At 39.7% G+C, this 17383-nt stretch overlaps 1 protein-coding gene across 2 annotated transcripts in view; it reads left to right on the top strand.

The window, feature by feature from the left end:
- CHCHD3 (coiled-coil-helix-coiled-coil-helix domain containing 3) overlaps positions 1–16964 on the top strand; it is a 257774-nt gene extending 240810 nt beyond the window's left edge. The window contains exons 7-8 of one of the 2 annotated variants that reach the window (XM_067534919.1): positions 8317–8452; positions 16213–16964. In XM_067534919.1, the coding sequence (XP_067391020.1) occupies positions 8317–8452; positions 16213–16236 (160 nt within the window). In that variant the 3' untranslated portion in view covers positions 16237–16964. Of the gene's footprint in view, positions 1–8316; positions 8453–16209 lie in introns of both variants that reach the window. The other variant, XM_067534918.1, reaches the window with a different exon arrangement.
- Positions 16965–17383: the final 419 nt, after the last annotated feature.

The following is a 17383-nucleotide window of genomic DNA, read 5'->3' as shown; positions in this document are numbered from 1 at the left end:
CCTTACCAGGCAAGAGACTGTTCTTTTCATTATATTTTTTCTATTGTTTTGTCCAGTCTTGTTGTGAATGTCCCAAGTGGTGAAGATTCCAGCACTTCTGTGGATAATTGTTCGATAGTATGATAGATCTCACTGTCAGGTTGTGTTTCTCCTGATGGTCATCTTAAGTTTACCTTTTCTTAATTTAACACTTTTGTTTCCCATTATATTTCCTTGGACTACCCTAAAGACTTCCTCTCCTTCCTTTATAGCCTATTGATACAGTAAATCATGAGTGGCCATTCTAAGAATCAGAAAACCGTTTCTTAACGGGATGCTCTAACAAAGGCAGGACAAATTTATTAACAGTAGATATGGGTGACTAGTATATGGTGGTCTCTTAAGACAAGCATTTAAACACAATGGTGATGAACAATGAAAAAAAAACCTGAAATGCAAAAGTAAATTGCTTAATAAAGATACATTACAGGTTTCACTTCATTAGTATTTTCATTGTTTAGCTCTTTTAACCTTTTCTCATCAGTCAAACCCTCCAGGCTCTTAACCATTTTTATAAAACATTAGAAAGCATCCCTTATAGGTAGATATTTAGTTTCATTTTGCCATTTGCTTTTTGTGATGCCCACCTAAAAGCAGTTGTGTTCATCAGAAGGAGAGAGCACATTCCTCTAGTTTATAGAAATCAGTTGGTAACTGTATGGCAATTATGGTATTGCACATTGGAAGCATCTTGGAAACTCTTTCCAAATGGAAGGTACCACAGTTTGTTTTATGGCCACCTAATGTTAGACAGTATCTCATTTAGACTTTTCCCAAAAGTGAAAACAATGCAGAGTAGCATCAGAGTAGCATAACAAGCAGAGTAGCATAACAAGCATAACAGAACAATACAGAGCCAGTGTTCTTCCCTCGCAGACTAATCCAAGAAAATGGACATGGTCTACTTAAGGAACTGTACCTGTTTACATTGAACTTCCATAAATAACAGGTTCAAATGCCTGAGGAGCTTGGCGGTGGATGCTGTTGCTTTATTTAATTTTTTTATTTTATGAAAAGAAGTGATTAGCAGACAGAAAATCAGAGGTCTTGAAATGCTGTAGTATTGACAGCAGCATAAAAGTACACCTTGACACATTTCAAATAAAGAATAATTCATGGGCTTTGAATTGTGTTGCTAATAGCATGATTCAAAAAACAAACAAACAAAAAAGCTTGTCTCTGGGCTAAAATAGTAACAAAATAGTATTTAGACAAATTTACATAATGACAATTTAAAGAACCATTTCCTTCCTTACTTCCCCCAGCCTCCCAATTTATATGGGACACAGTACATGGCAGACTTTTAAAGTCACTTGGGTTAGGTCAAGTGTGTATGCATGTCTTTATATTTTGTTAACTGATTCTGTTGTATTGGATTATCAGTCCAGAGCAGGCTTTCAGTCAGGTAAAATGAGCATTGGTTTTGGCCTTGGAATCTATGAATCTTGTTAGAAACCAAATCATCAGAGCGGTGAGTCATAAGTCTACAAAGAGCATATACTGTGCTTCCTCTCACATTTTACATGATATTGATAGTCAAAGACCTCACTGTAATCAGTCAGTGTACAACATTTTATGGTCATACATTTTGATGTACAACAGTCTCTAAAATGCTTGTTCGTATCAGCAGAGAGGGGATTAAGGGAAAATCCTCATCCATAAAAATCCACAGAAGTCTGAACTTTCAGATCATAAAGAGTGTAAGCACATGGGACTGGATTTAAATTTCATTTTAGGTGTTTCACAGAGATGTAAGGTACTGAATGAAGAGAGTAAGAGGGATGTTTCATATGGGTATATGCCGTAAAATCAAGGAGATTTAACATTCCTTTTTTTGGTACATCATCTTGAGATGCTGTCAAATAGCAAATGTCCCTAAGGAACAGTAATTGTGCATTGCAGTTTACTTTCATACTCTAGTACAATACTGAGCTTCGTAGGCCAATCAGCATATAAGAAGGAGCAAAATATTCATCTGAGGATACTTTGGCTGATTAATCTTTCTTTTTTTTTTTTTTTTAACCTTATTGAACTGAAAATAATGTGTTGTGGAATGTATATTTTAGCAGCCCGTTTAAGGTTCCTTAAAGGACTAACTGGAAGATGAGTTAAGTATGCTCTATATGCACATAAAATGAATATAATCTTGAAAGTAGAAGAGCCATATCATTTTTGAAAGCTGTGTTTGTTTATACTCATAAAAAACACTTTGTTACTACTGGGTTTAAAAAACCATCATTTGGCCCTCATGCTATAGTGATGAATGTCATAGAAATGCCTTTTTTATATAATTAACACCCAGAGGTAGCCAGTCAGTTTAACAATACTTAGCACTTTTCATCTTGAAAGTACCTTACAAACATTCTTCCCTTTGAGATAGTCATGCATTCATTTCTACCCCCATTTTACAGATGGGAAAATGGTGACAGTTTTACTTGTCCCAGTTTACAGACAGGATCTGTGTCTGAGCTGTGCTTGGAGCTCAGGAATTATTTATTAATTCTGCAGCTTTCTAGGCGTGGATAGCACTTCATGGACAAATGCAAGATGACAAGATACTTGCCCAAAAGAGCTTACGTTTTAAGGGACTGGCCCTGAGAGGTGCTCAATTTCCACAGTTCCCATTGAAGACAATGACTCTATTGGGTTAGCCAGAGAGGTTGATGCAAGTGTCATGAATCCTATACAGTGAAGAAAACAAACAGACAAAATTCTATAATAAACCACATGCATACCTGCAAATTGGGTTTAGAACTTGGGGCCTTCAGTTCCAAAAATAACAGGATATCAGCTGAGCAAAAGGTCATCTCCCTCATCTGATGGCAAAGAAGAACAGACAGGCCTGTAACCAGAGCTGATCCAGAGAACAGAAGGGTTGTGCTGTCTGCCGGGTGCTAAGATACGGAAGGTGGACCTGAGGCTGAAGAGGATCCTAACGGGTGCGGAAAAGAATCCACTGATTGTTCTTCATGTGGGAACAAATGATATAGCTAAATTCTTGCTGGGGAAGACTCTTAAGGAAATCGTGGCTCAGGTGATCTTCAGTGGGATCCTGCCCGTCCCTAGAGGAGGACAGCAAAGGTATGACAAGATTATGATGATCAACTGATGGCTCAGGCAGTGGTGCTATAAGGAGGGCTTTGGGATGTATGGCCACTGGGAGGCATTCATGGACAGAGGACTGTTCTCCTGGGATGGACTTCACCTGAGTTGGGAGAGAAATAGACTTCTAGGATAGAGGTTGGCACAACTGATTAAGAGAGCTTTAAACTAGCAATTTGGGGGAGATGATTGGGAGATACCCGAGTAATCTCCATGCTTGATTTTAACATTGAGAGGGAGGAAAATGCAGTAAGAAAGTTTAAGGTAGTGGGTAGGAGAATGGAAATTAAGAGGAAGAGTGGTGTAGACACCAGTTTAATAGGTGATACTGGTAATAGAATGACTTTGCCAAATCGGGTAAGGAATGTTAGCAAAGCCAAACAGCAAAAATTAAGATGTTTGTACACCAGTGGGAAGAGCCTGGGTAACAAAATGGAGGAATTTTGGAATTCTTGGCACAGGAAGTGAAACCAGATATTATAGGGATAACAGAAACATGGTGTAACAGAAACAATAGTAGTCATGACTGGAGTACAAGTATTGAAGGGTATTTGCTGTTTAGGAAAGACAGAAATAAAGGCAAAGGTGGTGGAGTAGCATTGTATATGAACGAAGAGTTAGATGGTAAAGAAATTAGAAGCGATGGAATGGATAAGACAAAGTCTGTCTGGGTGAAAATCACTTTGGGGGAAGAAAGCTACTAGAGTTTCCTGTGGGATAGTGCTTGTGGTGTGCTACAGTCCACCGGGATCCGATTTGGATATCAATAGAAACCTCTTTAATGTTTTTAATGGTAAATACTACTGGGAATTGTATGATTATGGGAGACTTTTAACTTCCCAGATATAGACTAGAGGACAAGTGCTACTAATAATAGTAGAGCCCAGCTTTTCCTGGATGTGACAAATGATGGATTCTGTCACCAAATAGTTGCTGAACCAAAAGAGGGGATGCCATTTTAGATTTGGCATCTTGAGTAGTGAGGACCTCATAGAAGAACTGGTTGTAGGGGACAATCCTGGTTCAAGCAACCATGAGCTAATTCAGTTCAAACTAAATGGAAGGATAAACAAAAATAGATCTGTGACTAGGGTCTTTGATTTCAAAAGGACTAACTTTAAAAAATTAAGGGAATTAGTTAGGGAAGCGGACTGGACTGAAGAACTCATGGATCTAAAGACGGAGGAGGCTTGGAATTACTTCATGTCAAAGTCACAGAAACTATCTGAAGCCTGCATCACAAGGAAGGGGAAAAAATTCATAGGCAAAAGTTGTAGACCAAGCTGGCTGAGCAAGCATCTCAGACAGGTTATTAAGAGAAAGCAGAAAGCCTACAAGGAGTGGAAGATGGGCGGGATCGACAAGGAAAACTACCTCTTGGAGGTCAGAACATGTAGGGATAAAGCAAGAAATGACAAAAGTCACATCTGGAGTTGGACCTTGCAAAGGGAATTAAAACCAATTGTAAAAGGTTCTATAGCCATATAAACAGGAAGAAAACCAAGAAAGAAGAAGTGGGACCGCTAAGTACTGAGGAAGAGGTGGAGGTTAAGGATAATCTAGGCATGTTCCAATATCTAAACAAATACTTTGCCTCAGTTTTTAATGAAGCTAATGAAGAGCTTAAGGATAATGTCAGGGTGGCTAATGGTACATCCACGGTAGAAGCCAAACTCAAACAGCTCAATCAGACTAAATCGGGGGGCCCAGATAATTTCCATCCAAGAATATAAAAGGAACTGGCACATGAAATTGCAAGATCATTAGCAAGGATTTTTAATGAGTCTGTAAACTCAGAGGTTATACTATGCGACTGGAAAATTGCTAACATAGTTCCTAATTTTAAGAAAGTTTAAAAAAAAAAAAAAAAAAGTGATCTGGGTAATTACAGGCCTGTTAGTTTGACCTCAGTAGTATGCAAGGTCTCGGAAAATTTTTTGAAAGAGAAAGTAGTTAAGGACATCGATGTTAATGGTAATTGGGACAAAATACAACATGGTTTTACAAAAGGTAGATCATGCCAGACCACCCTGATCTTTTTCTTTGAGAAAATAACGGATTTCTTAGACAAAGGGAATGCAGTAGATCTAATTTACTTATACTTCAATAAGGCATTTGATACGGGTCCACATGGGGAATTATTAGTTAAATTGGAAAAGATGGGGATTAATATGAAAATTGAAAAATGGATAAAGAATTGCTTAAAGGGGAGACTACAGTGGGTCATACTGAAAGGTGAACCCTCAGGCTGGAGGGGAGGTTACTGGTGGAGCTCCTCAGGAGTCTTGGGACAGGGTTTATTTAACTTTTTTATTACTGACCTTGGCACAAAAAAGTGGGAGTGTGCTAATAAAGTTTGTGGATGACACAAAGTTGGGAGGTATTGCTAATAAAGAGAAGGACCAGAATATCATACACCCCAAATACACCCTTATGATGTGATTGTGTATCATTCTTGTTCACCCTTATAGTGTAACTCTGTATTGTTTAATGCAAAGTATGTCATGGAAGGTATTTCTGGAATGCTCATGATATGCTGAACTTTACTTTTATAGTAGTATGCTTCTTGCAGTGTCGTGTGTGCTTATGAAGCTCTGCTGTGTAATATTCCCAAATGTGTGTCTCATATTGTTTGGAGCAGATCCGGGCAAACGCTAAAAGTGGAGGTAATTCACGCCTCAGTGAGGCATGCCTAAAACAACCCAGCTCTTCCAGGAACAATGGACTGGCCTGAGCATCTGATAAGGTGATGCTCATTTGACTTAAGTGGAGGAAACAATGCTGGACATTGCCAGTCACCTGATCTCAGGATGTGAGAAGGAACAGGTTACAGACAGAGACATTTTGGTCTCTGGAGCGCTTTTTTGAAATCCATCTACAGCAACATCAAGCAACTGAAAGACTGTCCACGGGGGAGGGCCTGGTTGAACGAGTCAGCCAGCCTGGGGTGAGAACCAAATAAAGACTGTAAGGTTACTGAAAGTGTTAAGCTTAGTTTAGAATGTGATTTGCTTTTATTTCTTTCTAATCAAATTCCCCTGTTTTATAATCACTTAAAATCTTTCAGTACTTAATAAACTTATTTGTTTTATCTAAAGCAGTGCATGAGGTTTGGGTGTGTGCAGAGATTTCATTTAAAGTGACAGAGCTGGTGCATATCAATTTCTCAGATAAATTGATGGACTAACCAATGATGAGCTTGCAGAGTCCAGCGGGCAGCACACTGAACTCTGTAGGACTGAAATTCCTAGGGTGGCATCTGGGTCTGTGGGATGTTTGCTGTTGTCATTCTATTGCATAATCCCATGAGTGGCTGGCCAAAAGCACTCACTCACTAAAGTAAGAGAAGCTAGCTTGCAGGAGGCTGTGCGTGAACTGACCCAGGAGTGGGGTGTTGACTCAGCAGAGCAAATGCTAGTCGGGCTCTATTAGTGAGGGATTGGGTGACTCGGTGATGTACCAGACCAGATTGCAGAGGGAACATCACACCTTGTGACCTGGAGTAATAGAATAGGATGAAATTTAATAGTAGAAAGTGCACATTCATACATTTAAGGACTAATAACAAAACATTTTGCTATAAACTGGGATCGCATCAGTTGGAAGTGACAGAGAAGGACCCGGGCATATTGGTTGATCACAGAATGACTATAAGCCACCAATATCGTGTGTCTGTGAAAAAACTAATGCGGTCCTAGGATACAGCAGGCGAGGTATTTCCAGTAGAGATAGAAAGGTGTTAGTACCATTTTACAAGATGTTGGTGGGTTTTCATCTGGAATACTGTATGCAGTTCTGGTCTCCCATGTTTAACAAAGATGAATTCAAACGAACAGGTGCAGAGAAGAGCTACTGGGATGGTCCGTGGAATGGAAACCTGCCTTATAAGAGGAGAGTCAGAGTCTGGCTTGTTTAACCTAACCAAAAGAAGGTTATGGGGAGATATGATTGCCCTCTATAAATACATCAGAAAGATAAATACTAGGGAGGGAGAGGAATTATTGAAGTTCAGCACCAATGTGGACACGAGAACTAATGGATATAAACTGGCCATCAGGAAGTTTAGACTTGAAATTAGATGAAGGTTTCTAACCATCAGGGAACTGAAGTTCTGGAACAGCCTTCCAAGCAGAGGAATGGGGGCAAAAAACCTAGCTGGCTTCAAGACTGAGTTTGATAAGCTTATGGAAGGGATGGTATGATGGGACAGCCTAATTTGGCAATTGACTGACCTTTGACTACTAGCGGTAAATATGCCCAATGGCCTGTGATGGGATGTTAGATGGGGCAAGTTCTGAGTTACTACAGAGAATTCTTTCTTGGGTGTCTGGCTGGTGAGTTTTGCCCACATGCTCAAGGTTTAGCTGATCGCCATATTTGGGGCCAGAAAGGAATTTTCTCCCAGGGCAGATTGGCAGAGCTTTGGTGGTTTTTTGCCTTCCTCTGCAACATGGTGCACGGGTCACTTGCTGGTGGATTCTCTGTATTTGGAGTCTTTAAACCATTATTTGAGGACTTCAGTAACTCAGTCATAGGTTAGGGGTCTATTACAGGTGTGGGTGGGTGAGGTTCTGTGGCCTGCATTGAGCAGGAGGTCAGACTAGGTTATCATAATGGTCCCTTCTGACCTTAAAGTCTATGAGTCTATAATAGTGTGTCCCTTATGTTCTCTGTGGGCCAAGTCCAAGAGAATAATTTTCCCTACGTGTGCTGCACACACCACCGATACATAACAAGCAGAAGTTTAAGATGTCATATGGGTATTCATTGGCGAGGATTGACCTATCTTGTGGTTCTTTCTGTAACTTTTTCCTCATTGTAGGTGAAATCAGGCCTGTTTAGTAGATTTTGGGGCTTTTAATTAGAGATCTATGCTCAGGTGAAGTAAATTGGATGCTTAGTGTCTCCAGGAACGCTAACTGAATGCTGGATGTAGGAGATGTAGCTAATCTCTGGTCTTAATAGCCCAACTTCTATAGCTCAAGATTGCGCTTGTGTTTTTTGTTATTCAGGTAACAGCACAGTGTATTCTGGAAGCAGCCTTTCCTTCCTAACGCTAAAACATTTTCCTTTCACTTTTACTATTTGGTTTACTTTTAACAAAATGGCTGTATAAAGCCCTCGTGAAATCTTTCTCAGAAGGAAACTAAAATATTGTTGTTTTTCTTTCCCCAGACGATATGAATCTCATCCAATCTGTGCTGATCTGCAGAGTAAAATTCTCCAGTGTTATCAGCAAAACTCCCGTGAGACCCTCAGCTGCTCTGCATTGGCCAGCCAATATCTTCATTGTGTCAATCATGCCAAACAGGTGGGTAGAGGAATGCAGCTACTGAAATGTCTGTGGAAATAAGAGATGGAAAAAACTATTGGATCATCTTGTTAATCCTTCTCACCTGCCAATGCAGGATTGTTCCTAACAGTATGTTTGCCTGTGCTTTGTCGAGTCCGATTTTAAATTACTCAAGAAAAAGTGTTTCCGTAACTTCCCTTGGGAGACTGTTCCGCAGAATAATAGACACTATGGTTAGCAAATGTTTCCTCGTATCTGCAGTTTTAGCTGCAAGATAAACAGATTCATCTGAATGGTATTTTTGTCATAAGACTCCAACCCATAACATCACCCATTTCATTAACAAGTTAATGCATGTCCCAAACTGGCTAGCGATCCAGTCAAATTGTAGGAAGTTTTGATTTTTGATGTGTGACCAACTCTCAGAATGTGGCATTTTAGCCAGCCTATTCTATCCTTCTGCAACCTAGTTTGCTAGCATTCTAATTTTACTATGTAGTGTAAACTTCTAATGTTTTATAAATGTTTGATTAGCCACTTATATCAGAAGGATTTTTTTAAATGGATAGTTGCAAAATAACAGCATAAAACAGGAAAATAGAATAAAGATTTATTTAAAAGTCTGTGACTCCTTTAAAAAGCCAGCAATTTAACAGTCCTATTTGTATCTGACTTGTAACTGCACAGTGTAGTTCTTAGGGGCAAACCAGATTGTTTTACATGGATTATTTCCTAAAAAGGCCTTTGATGTGTACATATTGCAATAGTGTGGCATTTGGGTATTTTATTTTGTGGAAGTACAGCTCCTTATGTTACACTAGCAAGCAACCCAACCTGCAACTATACTGGTAACTGAAGCTCTTAGGTACTACTAGCTGACTCACCACACTTAGTTGTATTGCCATATTAAAGCAGCATAGGAGAAAGAGGCTAGAAGTCAGCAAAGTATATGTTTAAATTAGAGATTGGCTCAAGCCTCAAAGTTTGGGTTCAATTCTCTGGACATAACAATATTTCATGATGGGTCAGATCTGGAGTGCTGGTTTGGGATCTTCTCCAGCTTAGGTACCAAAAGATGTATTCCATCTTCAGAGGCTGGTTCGCTGATACAGAATAATGTAGATCTCTTGGTAAATTGGGCACAAGCAAACAATATGCATTTTAAATATGGGCAAATGTAAAGTTATACATCTAGGAAAAAGAATTTAGGTCTTACTTACGGGGGACTATATCCTGGGAAGCAATGACTGAAAAAGATCTGGGGGTCATGGTGGATAATCAGCTGAACTTGAGCTAACGCGATCCTTAGTCTCATTTATGCATCCATTGAGTAGGAGTAGGATGGTTATATTACCTCTGTATTTGGTGTTGGTGTGACACCTATTGGAATACTGTCCAGTTCTGGTATCCACAACTGAAGAAGAATGTTGATAAATTGGAGGGGGGTAAAAGAAGAGACTCAAGAATGATTAAAGGATTAGAAAACCTGCCTTATAGTGATAGACTCCAGGAGCTCAGTCTATTTAGCTTAACAAAGAAAAAGTTAAGGGGTCACTTGATCGCAGTCTGTAGGTACCTATTTGGGGAACACATATTTGATAATAGGCTCTTCGGTTTAGCAAACAAAGGTATAACAAAAGCCAATAACTAGAAGTTGAAGTTCAACAAATTCAGACTGGAAGTTTAGGTGTACATTTTTAACAGTGAGGGTAATGAACCATTAGAAGAATTTAACCAAAAGTTGTGGTGGAGTTTCCATCACTGGAAATTTTTAAATCAAGGTTGGATATTTTTCTAAAAGATCTATTCCCAAACAGGAATTATCCAATGGCCTTTGTTATACAGAAAGTCAGACTAAAAGTTTGCAGTGGTCTCTTCTGGCCTTAGAATCTATTAATCTCTCTGTCCTTGAAAAAATCAGTGGCACCAGTGCGTTGTATGTATAAAGCATGTGCTTAAAGAAGTCCACTGATCTTGATTTTTAATGTTGGTGAACTCCAGTAATGAAAGGAAAACTTCATAGCACCTGCTCCAGTGTCTTAGCACAGCCTTCAGCAAACTCTTCTGATACTTAATAATGTAGCCTTTATTATAGTTAATTACACCTGTAGTGAATACTAGCAAGAGTTTGACCACATCCATTCACTCTGACCTTTTTGCAGTAACTCTAGATCAATGTTGCTTTGGTAGTACTGCAGATGTCTTTCTTGGTATTAATATTGCTAATGGTCTATTGCTTTGGAAATCTCAATCCCAGCCAAACCGTCACAGTCGTGTTCCAGTGCTAAAACACCCATACCATCTGAGGCCTGCAATGCTTAATAAACTTCTCTCTTCTTGTCATTATAATCCTTTGTCCATGTAGTTAGTGTATTCGTTTTTAAATAGGCATCCCTGGTGGATTAGCATTGCTGGAAGAAAATCTCCACCTGAAAAGATCTGAAATAGAAAGGACCAGCTAGGTCACCTTTCCTATTTCCCCTAGGAATGCCAGGCTGTTCCCTCCAGTATGTTCTCCTGAGTTTCTTCTATCCAGTTATAAATGCACTAAGCAGTTGTGCTCCCACACTTCCCTTGATATTGCACAGTCTAACAGATCTCACTGTTAATTAAATTTTTCATGATATCCACCCTGTATTTTCCTTTTCCAAACCTAATGCCATTTTATTTATTATTTTTGGGCAGATTATGATTAAGCCTTTGCTCAGGCATGTAAGATGTCAGGAAATGCAAGGAGTTCTGTACCACCATGCAGGCATTGACCACAGCTGCTTTCCTTGCAGTCTCTTGAGCACGAAAAGTGCTACTGCTTATTTCCTTTGGGGCACTCACCAGCTCAAAAGGATTTGCTTTTTCTCCAGCCTTCTGGAACCTCCTTAGTTCTCTGAGCATCTTCAAAGATCGCTGCCTGTAGTTCAGTAAATTCTTTAGATAAATTTCCTTTACACTCTAGGATGCATATCAGCCAGACCTGTTAATCTGTGTACATTTAATTTTTCCACATTTTCACTTACTAGCATGGAATGCCTTTCTGCATAGAAATCTGAGCTAAGCATATTGGCCTCCAGCATGTTGTGGATGTTGATAAATATGAGTGTTAATAGATGTTTTAGTGAATGGTTAATCAATAGTTTGCTTATAACCATATATAATACCTTCTACTGATATGTTTATATCACCTATAACACGTACTGTTCATATTTTTAACATCTCCAAATCATTTATAAGCCTGTTGTAAACTTAAACAGTGAACAATGCTTCCCTTCCCCACAGGGTTGTTCACAAGGATGAATTAATTAATGTTTAGGAGATGCTCATATCCTATGGTGATGCAGGGTGAGGAGAAGGGGGGAATAAGTATCCAGGTAGATGGATTTGAACTCATGTAGACATCAGTTTGTTGCAGATTTTTTTTGTCAAACCTCTTGAATGGTTACAAAAGTTTCCTGCACAAGAATCTGGATTTGTTACAGCTCTTTTCTCATTCATACACGCTCCAAGCATGGTGATTTATACAGGTTGCTACCTTAAGATACCTCACATGGGAAGCCTTCTGTGAAGGAAACAACAGTTGCACTTTCATAATGATCATCAGTTCTCATCCTTCATGTGTTTCAACTGTAAATGTAATTCTTTTTACCTGTTTATTACTTAAATTGTATAAACAATTACTATGAAATCGTTGTTAAATGTAATGTACAGCAAATATTAACAAATCAAAAGGGGGATAAATAGAAAGTGTATTCAGGAATGAAAACGTTAACGGGTGGGTGTTGGCTACAAGAAGCAAAACAAAGAAAAAAACTTGCTAGGGGGAATAGAGCAAGATATTAAAAACCATATAAGTTAACTACTGCGATTTCCAGGTGGTGAGGCTGGGCGCTTGTGCTCACACAGAGAATTCTCTGTGCTTTTCATAAATTGAATTTATTGACTCCTCTTTCTCGCCTATCTTGCTTATAATCATTTCACCCGTTCTTCAATATGCTCTTTATTTCTCTCCCTGTCTGTAATCTTATGTCTCAATATCGTCTTTTCTCCTCTTCTGAGAAAAGCCTGGAGAGCTGCTAATACTGAGGAATTTGACATCTTGAGTTTAAATCTTTACCTGAAGTCCTAGGAAGCGAGTCTGATAAATAGAAGTCTATGAAGTGTATTATTAATACTTTTCATGCTATTGTAATTGTGGGGGGGAAGGAGATATTTGTTACCATCAGGAAGGGAAGACACTATGGCTGTATCCCCATCAGCTTTTTAAAAAAAATGATTTCACTGTTGCACTACTACTAGTGATAGTAAGAATGGGAGCACTAATCTAGTCTGTTTAACAGCATTTTTTTTACCTTGTTATTAGTCTACCCAGAGCAGATATAGATGATACAGTGATAAAAACGCCTGAACCCTGCTTATGCTACGGACACCACCATTGCTACCAGTAGGTCCTAATTTTCTAGTTTTAGACTCATCCACACTACACCCCGACACAGTCTATACAGCACATTTTCTAAAAACAGTTGTACAGTTGTACCTATGCTAGGTGTGGATGCTAATTTCTACAGCCTCATTAGGCTGTGTTTGAAAACACTTTGAAACATGGTGTCAAGCTCCAGCCTAGCCTACACTACAAATAGGTCAGTGTCAGAAAGCCTGGCTACAAAACTTTGTGAGTCCAATTTGTAGCATAGAGTGGACTTTAATCATGCTTTTTAGCCAGAATAAAGCCATATTTGACCAAGCCCTGCAGTAAATGCAATATATTTGGATTTTAGTGAAGCACTTGATTCTGTCATATAAAATCTGAATTGAAAAATTCTTTAAATTTGGCATGGCTGGGAAAACAGAAGTGGACCGAAAACTGGCTAAAAGACTTTAACAAAAGGTAGCAATACAAGGCAGTTTACTAAGTAGGGGGAAGAAGGGGAGCATATTGTGGGAGATACCTACCTTAAGGAGTGTTGTTCGGACCATTCTCGTTTGACATCTTCATTAATGACTTGGAAGAGAGAAAAGAAATGGCCAACTGATGAAGTTTTATTAAAATGAGACTAATTGTTACGACCATTAAAGGACTTACAGAAATTAGTAACGTATGCGGCAATTAACAAAACTGCTATTACGTCTGGGGAGAATAATCCGAATGCAGACGCTGGAGGGAGAGAAACTTGATAAGCTGTAACACTGACATAAGGGTGATAGCAGGCATCGTATAAAGGCATAAGGATCACGTCATAGAGCAGGCTGGTGTGATGGTGCCTCCATTCACAATGGTGGGGCAAACCTGGAGTGTTGCATTGAGTTCTAGGTACGTTGCCAGAAGGATATTGGCTAATTGGAGAGTGTTAAGAAGCACAAAAATGACCAGTGGTGGATTTGAAGAGAGTAGTCTTCCAAGGGAAATAGTGGAAGCCGCATTGCTTTGTAATATTTCGAACAAAATTGGCCGCATATAAAATAAATGGGAATGGCCCTGCACTGGCATGGAGATGGACTAAAGGATCTAATAACTCGTTCATTCTCTAACTTCAATGATACTAAGTTTAGGTTGATACTATAAAGACTTGACAAAGCACAGTGCTGCCATTTGTAACCAACCAAAAGAGAGAACTCTGCATCATAAATGACAATGACTGAGCTGTAGTTCAGAAATGAGGCTGAAACCTCTTTAACAGAGGTAACATATCAAATATACTTGTGCAATCTGTTCAGATCATTTTAACAAAGGCGGGTGGCCCACAGTTTTCAGCCCCTCGGGTTTTGTTCCTGGTTTACAGGGGCACCTGCTGTTTATTGCTGAGCAACAGAAAGTACTCCCCACCTTCTCGGTGCCACAGAGAACATATCCATCTGTGCAGCGATGGAAAGCTGCAGAGAAAAATCTGTGGATGGGCAAATACCTGCAATTTCTTTCCTCACCTTCAAGATTTAAGTGTTAGCAGGATCCTAAACAAAAGAAACAATTTTTAAATTGTGACTTGCAGAGATTTTCTCCAGATCCTTTGAGATTTTCCTGTGTTAATTTATGCATTATTAAATTTATACAATCTTAATATTCAGCCTAACAGCAGTTACATGCAGGTTTTCATACAGCCACTGCAGTGGAGCCTTCTAGTTAAAATAGCCTTAGCCAGTTCTGCAGAAATCTCTTAGGGGATGAGGTCAAGATTTAGATTATATATTTTGTTCACTAATAAAAGTTTTACTTTGCTTTGTTTCTAATAACAGCTAAGAAATATGAAACTGATGTGTGTTACTTGCTGTCCTCATTTATTTAACTTGGGTTTTGATCAATATTTGTGATCATGGGGGCAGTTCTCTTCATTTCACAGGTACACTTGTAATGCAATAATCTGCCCACGAACTGCTCCTCAGTGCAATCTTTTCCTTGCATCCGAACTACTCCTTGCAGGTTATCTTCTGAGCTTTAATAAATGTATTATGTGAGTGTGGCTAAAGATATAAATGACAGCCTACAGGTTCCCCATCTTTATTTTGCTAAACATATGCACCCTGAGAGCAGCCCCCATTCATTAACCTCCTCTCTCTTAATGTCCAAATTCCAGAGTTCTAGCCTTACCCTCCCAAATCACTAGGGTTGAGATGGAAACTCTGCCTTGTCCCACCATAAACTACTGCAGTAATTACCAAGTGATGGTAGCCTGGCTTTTCCCTGGTAATACCAGAGCATGTAACTTTTCAAAGTCTGCATTTGGGACTCAGTCCTCAGTTAGGTCCTAAAAATGACCTACTCTTTCCCATCAATTCCAAGAAAAGATTCACAATCCCCCACCTACCACTGCTACCTTTTTTGGATACCAAGGACTAGGAGCAACAGATTCCTTTTGGTTAACCTCCCAGCCCTCCAGCTTTCATCGTGCTTTTACCATGCCGCTGGCCAATCTAGTATCAGCTCCCATTTAGCATGCTCTTTACTGAGCCAGGTATCTACCCTCCTTTATCTCATAGAACATGGACATGTTTTTGTTTCCACCAGCCTTCTATCTCACAGGCCATAGCTATAGGAAATCCTCAGCGATCCCAGTAACGTATCCATCCAGATCTCTATATCCACGGTGGAGTCCGTTGCCTAGTACACTGTTCTCCCTTCCAGAGGCAAGATATGCAGGTGGAGCTTGACAGCAGAGGTTTCTGATGTGGGGCTAGAAGAAACATCAGTGCAGCCTGTGAACTCCTCATACTGGAGTGCTTGGGGGTAGCCATATAGTGTGAAACGCTGATGCTGTTACATCTGCGTAGAGTAATGGCACACCGAAAATGATCATTGGAACACATGGTCATTATGACGTGTTCAAAGCTCACAAGGCTATTTTGATCCTGGCTCACAGGCCCCAGGAAATAGGGTTTTTTTGTTCGTTATATTTTAAAAATTCTATGGAAGGTGGTATCCTAAAGATTCTAGGAATAGGTTTTACCTGCTGACCTGGGGAATGGGCTTTAACTTATTGTAAGGGCAGATTTTTTTTAAAAGGGCCTAAAATGGCTAACAGCCAGAGGCACTATTGTTAGGAAAGATAAAAGGAATTTTTCCTCCAGCTTTTCAATATCCTTTCAGTGTTCTGCTCATTGAGTCCACAGCATTGATGTATTCCGTCACCTGGTCCCCACTCACTAACTTTTGTATGTGGTTGCATGTATGCTGATACTTTTGCTTTACAATGTCTTTCCTTGTCTAAGGTTGTTTCTGGCATTTAAGAGAGCATCCAGTGTAGTTTTAAATGCTGAAATCTGTGCTCCCCCCCCCTTTTTTTTTTTCTTAGCAGGGCATGCTTGGTAGAGGAGGGTAAGGCGATGTCAAAGTCAAGCACAAACCCATCAACTCTAATTCCAGCAGCAGAGCATTTTTTTCCAAGAACGAGATGACAACCCATTTACAAGACAGACCAATAAAGAGGAGAACTGGAAGAGCCATTTCAAGAACAGCAGCCATCACAGTTCAATAAGTGTGGCCATTTGGAAAGCTAAGACCGGTATCTTATTATGTAAGAAATGTTACATCCAAGGATGCTGTTGATTCTTCGCAAAACTCACTTATTGGTGATTGAAAAAAGAAAAAGAAAAAGAAAAAAAAAAATTTCCACTGACCTTAGCAGAGGGGAAAATATCTCCAATTGCTGCTATTTCATTGTAGAACCTGCTCAGTAAATCCATGCTGTCAAATCCAGGGGTATGTAATGCTTAGTTTCGCAGGTTATGGCGACACCCTGTGAACTGGCCATCTGCTATTTCACACTGTCCGGCCTGTGTTGCCTGCTGGTTGTTAAGAACTTTCCTTTTTATATGTAATTGAAGAAATGTTTGCCTAACTTATTACTAAGATTATGTAACCAAAAGAGTCCTCCTCTCCCTCCCCGTGCCCTCTGCTGGAATAACGGTAACACTCCAATACTGAAGGAGTGCAAGGTGTAAGATGAACATTATATCAATAACCTATGATTGACTTGGGCTGCCAACAAAGTGCTGACAATTATGTTCCGCTCTGTATCAACAATAAATATATTTTGTTTCAGTCTGATCTGCTTCTGTTCATAATCAGCTAAAGCTCCCATTTTGGTTTGTGTCACTTACAGCTCTGACCCCTACACCATGGAGTTGTGCATTTCATTCCCACAACAGAACTGGGGTTCAACAGTGATACTCACAGGTAATAACTTTCAGCCATGGATCTCAGAGCACTTTGCACAGGTAGATATCCCCATTTTACAGGTGAAAATACTATGGAACATTGACTCGTCTAGTAACCCAGCAAGCCAGTATCAGGAGTAGGTTTCGTCGTATGCTAGACTACACTATCTTCAGCTATGTCTACACTGCCAGCGGCACCGTCCGCAGTGCAGGATCGATTTTGCAGGTTCATCTGAGGGCAGTGAAGACTCGCTCAATCCGAACCTGGAAGTTGACTCTGTGAATCCACCCCGGCAAGAAGTGTAGCGT

The sequence above is a fragment of the Emydura macquarii genome, unplaced genomic scaffold (assembly GCF_026122565.2).
Source record: "Emydura macquarii macquarii isolate MOO-44397 ecotype Brisbane River unplaced genomic scaffold, CSIRO-AGI_Emac_v2 contig_3470, whole genome shotgun sequence".
Taxonomy (NCBI): Eukaryota; Metazoa; Chordata; order Testudines; family Chelidae; genus Emydura; species Emydura macquarii.
The sequence above is the reverse complement of the archived record's forward strand: the minus strand, read 5'-3'. Positions and strand labels throughout refer to the sequence as shown.